This window comes from Perna viridis, chromosome 14 (assembly GCF_037379345.1).
Source record: "Perna viridis isolate PV_CMFRI_1.1 ecotype Kerala chromosome 14, ASM3737934v1, whole genome shotgun sequence".
NCBI classification, from domain to species: Eukaryota; Metazoa; Mollusca; class Bivalvia; order Mytilida; family Mytilidae; genus Perna; species Perna viridis.
The window spans coordinates 5,580,602-5,591,443 of NC_142458.1; the positions used below are offsets into that span (position 1 = coordinate 5,580,602).

General features: G+C 32.9%; 1 protein-coding gene across 1 annotated transcript in view; it reads right to left on the bottom strand.

The window, feature by feature from the left end:
• The window catches only part of LOC148597888 (vacuolar protein sorting-associated protein 11 homolog), a 38,976-nt gene extending 28,229 nt beyond the window's left edge, over window positions 1-10,747 (bottom strand). The window contains exons 1-7 of the mRNA XM_088560024.1: window positions 10,664-10,747; window positions 7,265-7,339; window positions 5,951-6,124; window positions 5,426-5,476; window positions 4,158-4,223; window positions 3,148-3,245; window positions 1,339-1,483 (exon numbers count right to left, since the gene is read on the bottom strand). Coding sequence (XP_088416150.1) covers window positions 1,339-1,483; window positions 3,148-3,245; window positions 4,158-4,223; window positions 5,426-5,476; window positions 5,951-6,124; window positions 7,265-7,339; window positions 10,664-10,681 — 627 coding nt within the window. The 5' untranslated portion in view covers window positions 10,682-10,747. The remainder of the gene's footprint in view (window positions 1-1,338; window positions 1,484-3,147; window positions 3,246-4,157; window positions 4,224-5,425; window positions 5,477-5,950; window positions 6,125-7,264; window positions 7,340-10,663) is intronic.
• Between the last annotated feature and the right edge of the window lie 95 nt (window positions 10,748-10,842).

The following is a 10,842-nucleotide window of genomic DNA, read 5'->3' on the forward strand; positions in this document are numbered from 1 at the left end:
TCTGTCTTTGGATTTCAATTTGTTCTACTTCAGAAATTCCAGATGGGAAACTGAAGCTAGAATGAGACTTACAAACGCTATAGACAAAGCATCCTTGAATGAAATTATATTGTCAGATCAGTGGGGTTTTGACTTGCAAGTTTCTGATTTTTTCCATTTTGCCTGATTCTTACAAATACTTACATTTAAATGCTCCCAGTTACCATTAGTGTATAAAATAAATTGTATTGTTGAAGAATGTCCAAGACTTGATTATGGACAAATAGGATCAAATATAAAATACATGTACCATTTTTGCATTCTGAATGAAAGGTAATAACGAAATTACCAAACTGGTAAAATCAAGGCAGTAGTCAAAAGGAACAGTCTAAAAGGAAAATCTGTATAACAAATGGCAATATCAGGATAAAACCCAGATAGTTGGAAACCATCACCAATGGTCCTGAATTAGTACAGGCAATTCAAAATGAAAGATGTGTCAAACTCGATTTTATAGAGAAAACACTGCCTTTTTTTCTACTATCATGGGTATACTTTGTAGTTATTAAGAAGGTAGACCTGGGGTAAGGGACATGACTCTTCAAATCAGTGATATGTTTGTATCATATACAATTTCACGAAAGCCTTTCAAGCTTCCCTTTGAAATAGGATGAAATCAGACCAAGTTACTTTGATGCTTACATGAGATGGTCATAAAATGGTGAATACAAACGTTCCAATGATTTTTAACAGTTGTGTACCTTACCCCAGGTCTACTACCTTAAAGACTTTCATCTTGCATCTATGAAACATTTCACCAACAAAAAAACATGTACAAAATTCACATATTTAACACATACAGGCAAAAAATGTTCATACCAACGTGATTTTTCATGTGAAACTCACTTTCTGTAAGTACTATGATTTTCATGTGAAAATCTCAATGTTCATCTGATGGCTAAGTAAGTTCAGTTCTAGTTTCATTTTCAAATTCGAAATTTTCGATGTAGAATGTATTGAACTTCGAAGACTGATCTGCATTTTATTATTTATTTATGGGATGGTGATTGGCTGCATTACAATGCAAAATCTTTTATTTTATGCTTTTCTTATCATGTTTATCCTTTCATGTAATAATACCAATAAAAAAATGTCAAATATCTAAGATGTTTTGCTTTTAATACTGAACTCAATGCTATGTTAATAACGAATCTCCATGCATTTGAATGGTAGACGAGGACCCATTCTCTTGAAACCACAGTCACGTGACCAGACTTGCATACCCTCTTCACATGAATTTCATATGTTTTTTGCCACTGTAAGTGTAAATAAAAAAATGATTTTCTGCTTTCATTTTACCTTAACCTCTTGCTTAGCTGAGATATTTATAGAAGTAACATTGGTCCCTGTTGTGACAAACAGTATAATGTTCTTTCCAGATGTCTTCAAGGCCAGTCCTGTGATTGGCTTAGGATTCTCATATACAATTTTAGTCTTGCTGTGTCTGAAATGGACATCAAGTCATGCATAGCAAATTTTGTTGAAGCATTCAAATTATAATTCAAAAACATTTCCATTTATGAGATACTATGCAATATAACTTCACACTTTTTGCAAGCACCTCCCCCTTATTTTTTTTAAAGTGAAAATGGGCTATAACTTCTTAATGATACATGTAAATGTACAATACAAAGTAATACAACCTGTACCAATCCATATAAAGTTCAGGCACTGCCTATGGTAGATGTGAATCATGGTATAGAAAACCCACCAAACAAATGATGCTTTTTTAGTCTAGACTACATATGCTATATCATCACTTAATTATAAACTTTTCTGGATATAGATCTGTATATGCATCACATTACATTACGAAAGTCCGAAGTCAACCAAATTAAACCAAATTAAGGAATTTTCAAACTCTTGCAAAGTGCCAATTTCATACACAAACTATATAGTTTTTATCTCAAAAGTGCAACTACCAAATGCTTAACTAAGACTTTTTATGTGGCCTGAAATTGTTTCTGAATAGGAAATTAAAAGTGAAAGGGTGGGTTTTTGGCATGCATGAATCAGTTCAAGTCAGTGTTTTCACAACTTTTTCTCCTAAAAGGTCAAATAAAAATTTGAACAGGACAAATGACTTCCTGCCTGAATTTTATAAAGATTTGTACTTCAAGCCAGTAATGTATTATCAGGACAAGAACATGTATTTAAGGATCCCAAAGATTACTTAAACTCCCTAATGGTAAATATATTCATGTACATCATAATTCAGCATCCTATATTCCCTGAGTCGTAGTTTGAGGGTTTATACACATAAACAATGACAATGAATATGAGACCATATCACCCGTAATGATCCCAATGTATATTCTACCAGAGTGTCTTCTAATCTGTTATAGCAATGTTTTCTTATATAAATCGTTATCTACATCAAATATGCATATCGTTTGTGAGGTTACACTACAATATAAAATAATGTAAGAAAATGGTTATCTTTCTTGAATTTCATATGTAAAACCTCTCTAAACTCCTGACTGTAGAATTTGGCCTTTTTTGACAGGTGTATGATTTATCCAGGTTCAAAATACTGACACAATGGGACTTCAAAACTGGTTTAGACAGGTTTTTGGTTAATTCATGGTTTGGTTTAGACAGGTTTCAGTGAGTTCTTATTCAAAAAGACGTAATTAGCGTGATTGGATACTTATTACAACTTCACTTTCATGAAAGCAATCATTTTTCTGGTCCACTTCCATATCTCTGGGTCTACAGGGATAAGGCTTCATATCCCGTCAGGCTGACCAATCAAATTGCAGGATTACCTTGCATATTTCTCTAGCAAATTTCCCAATATTCATGCAATAACCCTTTCATTGTAAACAGATGATACAAACTTATTAAAAATGTGTTTTTTTGAGTTTATGAAGTCAAGATGTACATTGTAGTCAGTGCCATATGGGAATATATTGCATGCTAACTTTACTTAGCTATGAGGAAAATATACTGCCATACAATTCTCTATAATTTCTCTGTATCATCTTAACTTGCTTTATGAGAGATAAAGATATGCAATTATATATAAAGTGAGCTAATAATTTTTTTTTCAAAACTGGTATTTCATTATAATTTCTAACTTTTTTTTCATTTTCCCATTTCTTGTACCTGTCTTTAGTAATATCACCCTTCATGACAACAACACTACCATTCTCAAAACCTACAGCCATCCAATTCAGATTCTCATGAGCTACTAAACTGGTAACCTGTAATAAAAAAAAATGAAAAAAATGAATCATGCGAAAAGTGTAACAGATATTTAGCAAGTTACATGTTTTTATGAGGGTTTCATCAAATCTAAAGCAAAGTAACTCATCTCTTCAGTACACAAAATTTCCCCTATGATCTCCAGATCCAAATTTTCTTACTACCATTTAAATGACAGGTACATGTATATACAAATTTGACAATATATATTGAATTGATCACAAGGATATTACAAAAAAACTGATGGGTGAATAGTAGCTATATTTTCTGCATTGGTTGGGGATGTTGCAGAAAATACTAAACCAAGGGTAAGGGACACAACTCTCAAAAATCATTGGAACGTTTGTATTCAGCATTTTACATTAATGTCATGTAAGCCACAAAGTAACTTAGATTGATTTCATTCTGTGTCCAATGAAAGCTTGATAGGCTTTGGTGAAATTGAATATAATACAAATATATCACTGATTTCATGAGTTATGTCCCTAACCATAGGTCCACCTCCTTAAAATATGAGTACCAACAAGAAAATATATATACTGCCTTCCATGAGGGGGACATAGTATTTTCTGGATCAGTCATTAGGGGCTAATCATTGAAATTCAATTGCACAGAAGTTCATGATGTATCCCTTATTTTGTAGCATAAAATCATACAACATGGAAAGAAAAAAATCAGGATAAAAAGAAATCAAAATTAAGCCTAATTCATAAAATTAATAAAACCATGAACAAATTTTATAATTATCCTAAACTAGCGGCCAGCATCATAGCTGGATAACCAGCAGAAATACTGCCCTTAAAAGGCATTTATATACAAAATTTGATGTGATTACATCAAGATCCAATAGACAAACATTCACAGTCCAAACTCATACATGTACATGTATGATGCCAGTTTAAGGAACTTACAGGAGTTGGCTTGTTTCCTGGAATAGCTCGACTGATCCTTGTACACAGGGGTATTCCTTTGTCCATCTAAAATTAAAATACCAAACCATTACAATCTTATGTAAAATATAGATAAATTTTCAAAAATGTGAATGAACTATGTAGTGTAAAAAGTGGTAAGGTTTCAGCAGACGTGGCAAAATAATTTTTTCAACCTGTCGGACATTTGGTCTGGCAACCTTACAAAATCTGCAGGACCGAACAATTATCTGCAGGACCAATTTAAATTTGCCTCGATTCGGACATCATCTTTAAACCGGAAGATCTGGTTGAGGCTTGTCTAATAAAAGAAACGTACCAGACATTTGGTCCAGAAATCACACAAATTTTACCGGACCGGCGGCTAAAAGTACCGGTCATGTCCGACAGTCAGACGAATTTCGCCATGACGGTTTCAGGTGTTTTTCGTACACCGCATAAGGAGAGGAAATCAAGTTAATTGCAAAATAATTCACTGTAAAAGTACTATTGTTCATGGGGTACCATTTATTGTGGTTTTAGTGGTAGGCCAAACCACAAAATTTGGTTCTCAACGAAAAGGAGATTCCCATTGATGTGTATAGTGACAATCTCAAACCCACAAATTTGTGTTTATTTCCTTATCCATGAAAATTGGTATCCAAAATTTAAAGTACTTTCACAGTAATATGACAATTTTTACTGTTAGAAAAGATGCTGTCATTTTAAATATTACTTCGGATAAAAAAATTTCCTATCCTGATCAATAAACAAGGTCATGAACTTTAAACCACACCTCCTTTAACTGGACTACTTTCACCAATAAAATAATCCTGTCTGAGAAAAGTTGTGTGTGTACTGGAATAAATTAATAAGAATTTATCATAGTCTTTACCAAAATATTTAATTATGAGGAATGTAACTAATATCTGAATATATTTTCTAGTATAAAGAATTTTGGTTCGATTTAAGCATAACATAAACAGCTCCGCGGTTTATTTTGTGCAAATCAAACCAAAGTTCTTTTCACAAGATAATGTATTCAGATATTTGTTCCATTCCTTAAATAATTTTTTTTCAAGAATCTTCACTTTTCTACCAGAAATATTTAATAAAAAAATTAAAATGGGACCAAATAAACTTTGATGTGTAATACACTAAAATATATGCATAAATCATGATTAATAGTACATGTAGTAATACCCATATTTTGTTTCATACTGTACGTGATTAAGTTGTGTAAAAAAAATTCAGGTAAAATATCTCAATACCTTTTCTAAATTCCATACTTTGATAAGAGGATTCACTCCTTGTTCATCTTCCTGTGGAACAAAATAAAACTTTATTGGTAAGAAAATCAATCCCAACAAAGAAAAAAAACACTTATAAATAAGTAAGTCCCTCACTGATTTGCAATTTATTTTCTCAAAAGAAAAATAGTAATGACATAGTCACACATAGAATAAGATTAATATGTAAAAAAAATAAATTCAGTACCCTACCAATGCCAAATTATTTGTGTATAGATCTGTTTTGAAGAGACACAGTCAAATCTGTTTCAAGGACGTAGACCTAGGGTAAGGGACACAACTCTTACAAATCATTGATACATTTATATTCAGGCTCTTTACATCAATCACATGTAAGCATCAAAGTCACTTGAGCAAATATTGCATTTGTTTCAAATGAAAGCTTGATAGGCTTTGGTGAATTTAAAAATGATACAAACATGTCACTGATTTCAAGAGTTATGTCCCCTTTTCTAATCATAATCATAACATAAATAACCAACTTACACCAATGGAGATAAGAAGATTGTGTTGTTTCATCTGAAACAGATGTGACACCCTAATCTCATAAGCCTTGAAGCTGTTGACTTGGAGCTCTCTATTGACAAGGTGCAAAAAGCCATCATGGTCTCCAAAGATCAGTTGACCTCTCCCACTTACTGATGCTGATATATTGATGTCCTGAAAGTTTTTAAAATACATTAGTAATATTAAGTACTTATTCATCTAAGAATTAGGCAAAATGTGTATTAGATGGGGCACTTGAAGGGAAAAAATGCAGAGATTTTATTGCATTAACCAAGTATTTACGTCTTGATTACCTCCAGAAATACCCATCAAAGTGTTTGTAAAATATGTCTTTTTAAGATATTGATAGGTCAAATTTAGTTGAAATGCACTACAGAAAAATGGGAGGAAAATTTGTCTGCACTCTTTCCTTATATAAACAGTCAATAAATATCTATGTCACAGATGCTTCATGAAAAATTTGAATAGCTTTTCAATTGTTTTCTAGATGTACTGAATATATTTTAGGCAAAAATGACTAAATTGGGGAAAATGATCATCTGTTGCCCCATTCTTACACAGAATGGTACATAAAATGGAAGGCTAATTGTACCATATGCCTTCCTATTTATCAAATCAGCAAAGACAGTCTGTAGTTGAACATCCTACAGCAGTTAATTCATGTATTACTGGATAACAATTTTTACTCAATCCAACAGACCCTGTTATGTACTAGTCTAACATGCAGTGCTTACAATTTTTAATATATGATATTGCTAACTGGCAGAAGCGACATTCTGCAGGATGGCACTTCATTCTGACTATTTAGCCAGTCAGTTGTCACTCAATATCCTATATGCCCTGCAATCGGCAGAAAAGCAAATAACTACGATTTTTTTTGACAACTTCACACACTCATGACAAACAGTACATGTAATACCTTAAATTTTGTAGCGGTGCACCTGTCCATGGTCCCAGTTTGTAGTGGAGTCCGATCTATTTGCTCATTTACTTTTGTTCCTTTGTGCGTATTATTTTGGTCATTTTATAATTTTTTGTTGTGTGTGTCTGGTGTTTGTCCCTGCATTCTTTAGATTTCCCCTAGAATCTTAATTCCCATGATATTTGTTACTTCAAATTCATTTTTATCTACATGAATGTGTACAGTGTATTGTAGGGATATTGAGAAAAAAATTCATCAAAATTCTAATAAGATTAGAAGAACAACATAAGCCCTCAAGTTTTAAATACATGCACCTAGTTTGACATTTTTCTACAATGTAGAGCAAATACTGCATTTTGTTTAAACATTACCTTTAATTTCTCGAATATCTGGTTAGTGTCAGGGTCCTTTACTGTTTCCTTGTCAAAGAAGTTGAATCTCCTCCACTGAAAATAGGAAAAAGCACTTTCAAAACTAGTCAAAATAAAATGCCTCAGTAAACCTCATGATTAACCAGACTTTAGAAAGACTAGAAGAGCCTTACCAAAATAGATATTTCAGGAATACTATGAGATCAACAAAGAAAGCAAAAATTGGCAAAATCAGAAGTAAATATACAGTAAAAAAAAAAGAATTTTATCCTGCAATGAGGTTATTTGGTAAACGAATAAAGGTATACGGTTATTCTTTTGCTGTATCTGTACATTAGCAGGTTATCGACTTTCTGGCTCCTACCACTCACGTGATAAGCGGAACTACTTTTTTCTGGTATGCGTAAATTAATCATGGCCACCACCATAGATACGATATAAACAAATTGCGATTGCGTATCCGGTTAATCTTTTTTTTTGCTGTTTTGTTTCGTTTTCACCTGAATGAAATAAAAGATTTTATGTAAACCAAATAATGATGTTGTTTGTATTTTCTTCACCATCATATATATGGCAAATCCCAAATCTCGTTCAGATTTGATTCATTATCAGTTTGCAGACGACTTCCCCTGTCATTTCAGTCATATTGGACTCGGAGCCAGAGTGTCCGTCACAATTTAACATAAACTGGTCCCCACTTAAAGAAATTGAAGCATTACAATATGATAAAACTCTTGAAGAGACAAATGACCAGGAAACTGTTATGGTCTTGGATTTATTACTGCCTAAACACAAATTTCACCCCTGAACTCTACTGCCATATACCAAACAGAAACAAGTCAGCTTCCACCTTCCTCATGAAATTCAAAACTTTAATGTTCTAAAAATCGACTTTACAACATTCAAAATATTTGTATTTACTGTTCATTTTACTTATTTGTCTCTTGGAATTAAATAAATTTTGATACATTGCTTATTTTCTTCAAACAGCTTTGATGGATTATATTGTGCGGATTGAATTTCAATGTTTACTGAGTCATGCCCCATGCGTATTATTTTTTTTCTTCGGGTTTAACGATCGGGGCTCCTCAGGGGATATGCATTTTAAAATTTTATTTTAAAAATGTACACACGCACAAAACTATTAATATAACAGGATAAAACAATATAGGTACATTGTCGAAAATTATTGAAGATATGTGTATATGGCTTGAAACGGGGGAAATAGCTCGGCAGAACCTCGCATTTCCTACCCGTTCCATCGCCTCATCACATATCTTCAATAATTTGCAACAATGTGCCTATATTGTATATGTAACTGTTAAGTCCGGATTTGAAATAGAGGAATTCCGCTAAAAAGCCTATAAAAATTGTGTCTGTATTTTTGCTCTAACACCACAGGATTCTAGTTAAAGTTAAAATTACTAAATATTGCCATAATCTAGTCTAGCAACCCAGAACACTAAAAATAATTTTTCAGAGACCAGTGTAATCTTAATTCCCTTTGACCCTAAAACCATCATGATATCGCATTGGGGTCAAACTGTACATCTACACATCATGTGATGTAAACAGGAATTAGAGGAGCTACCATGGTTATGTTACCTTGCAATCAAATCTGGTCAAAAACAGTTATATCATTCACTAAATCTGATAAGAATTACAAATGTATGATAAATTTCAGAATCAAAATACTTGTCCTTGACATTGACGTAAAAAGGTATAATCATTTGCAAGTGACGCAAAATCAGACCTATTACATCATAGTCAGTGTTCTTGCTACAACAATTTCTCAGAATGCAGTGCCCACCATCACTTTGACCCTTCCCTTGACCTCAGAATTTCTTGACCCGCCCTCCCTTTTTATTGGTGTTTGCCCGTGTAACAAAACGGAAACTTGAAAATTAGGCAGTCAAATACTGGATAGCCTGAAGTAGTGTAACCAGAAGGATTCAGATTCAGGAATCACTATTAAGTGTTTACCAGTAAGTAAATAAAATGCCTCTTTTCTGACTCAGCACCCTGCCTTGACAAAATTATGGCTAGAAGTAGAACACTGAGGTTCCACTATATTGAGTATATCCTGGTGTCATCAGTTTTTGGTAGCATATCAATGTAGTTTACCTGTTCATTGAACAACTTATTAAATAGCTACAATAAGAACTGATCTTCGTTTTTATTTTCTCAGAAGATTGGCGTGATTGCATGTTTACATTGTGAGAAAAACATATTTCAGTTAGATGACATATTAATGACTTTATGGGTACTACGTCATCAGTTCTCGATAGAGATATGCCTTTCTGTATGGAGGGCATGAGAGACATAATTGGAAAGTGAAAATAAAGAAAATAAATAATTCAATATATTTTTGTCGATATTTCATATAAACAGAGTCCATGTATTACTTCCAGTGAATGTTACGATTGATTAACTTTGATATGGCTAAAAACTTTTAATCACATCTTACATTTTTTTAATTTGCTGTGATATGGTGTTCCAAACATAGAAGCAAAAATATACAAGGTTATTCATATTTTAAAATCGACCAAAATTAATAGGCTTTTCATATTATACCTCTTCTATATCTCTTAAAACATTGATAACGTCATGATATTTTTAATGTTTTCTAGTACGAAATGTTAGGATACAATCAGTACTGCGCACCATACATTTTTTTTACTGACATAGCCATGCCTATATCATGACTGTGCATGACCGCTGAATATATGACCTTCCTGTACCACTTTCAATAAAATTTGTTAACATTCAAAATATGTGTTGGGAGAGGTAGGCGCTTATGATATGAGCTTTTTGGGGTTTAAGAGAAAGGTAAAATAAAGGCATACTAAAGTTTATCGGTATTAAACATTGTAAATACCTTTATATGCAACATAGCGAAATTAATGCCCGATAAAATCAAGGAAGTGTTCAGTTGGTTAATTCTTTGTGAATAGACCACACATGCAATTTCACATTTTATATCATATTGCTTATGCACATCGCTATCAAGAACAGATGAACACGATAATCGATACACTATAAATCGAACATTCTGTATCATGTATGGAACATTGTTCTGGACCCTACCTGACATATAAATAGCCACATACAAAGGAGGAGGGTTGCGTGGTCGGAAGAAATTAGGACTTACAATCGTGGTACCACTGCTGGAGTACACTGAGTGACTGACATTTGACAGCCAAGTTTAGCACAAGACTCAAGACTGACAAGAGCCTGAGAGGAAATTAACGACTGTGTATTATAGTAAAATAAGGTAAAACTTAAATTTTGAAAGGGCCATTACAACTAATGTACAATCCATGACTATGGATAGTTGTCATTAAATAAAAATAGCTGAGTTGTAAAGGAAGAACTTATATAAAATCGAATGACACCCACTTGCAAAAACGCAGCCATTGGAAAATTTTCATCTGCGATTGTTGACAATTAGTTTCGGATCAAAGAGCAATTATAAACCCAAAGCTGAAAAAAAACCAATATTATAAAACAATTTATGATTTTTCTCTTTTTTCAAAAACATGAACTTGTATCATGTGTAACAAAAAATACATCTGGTT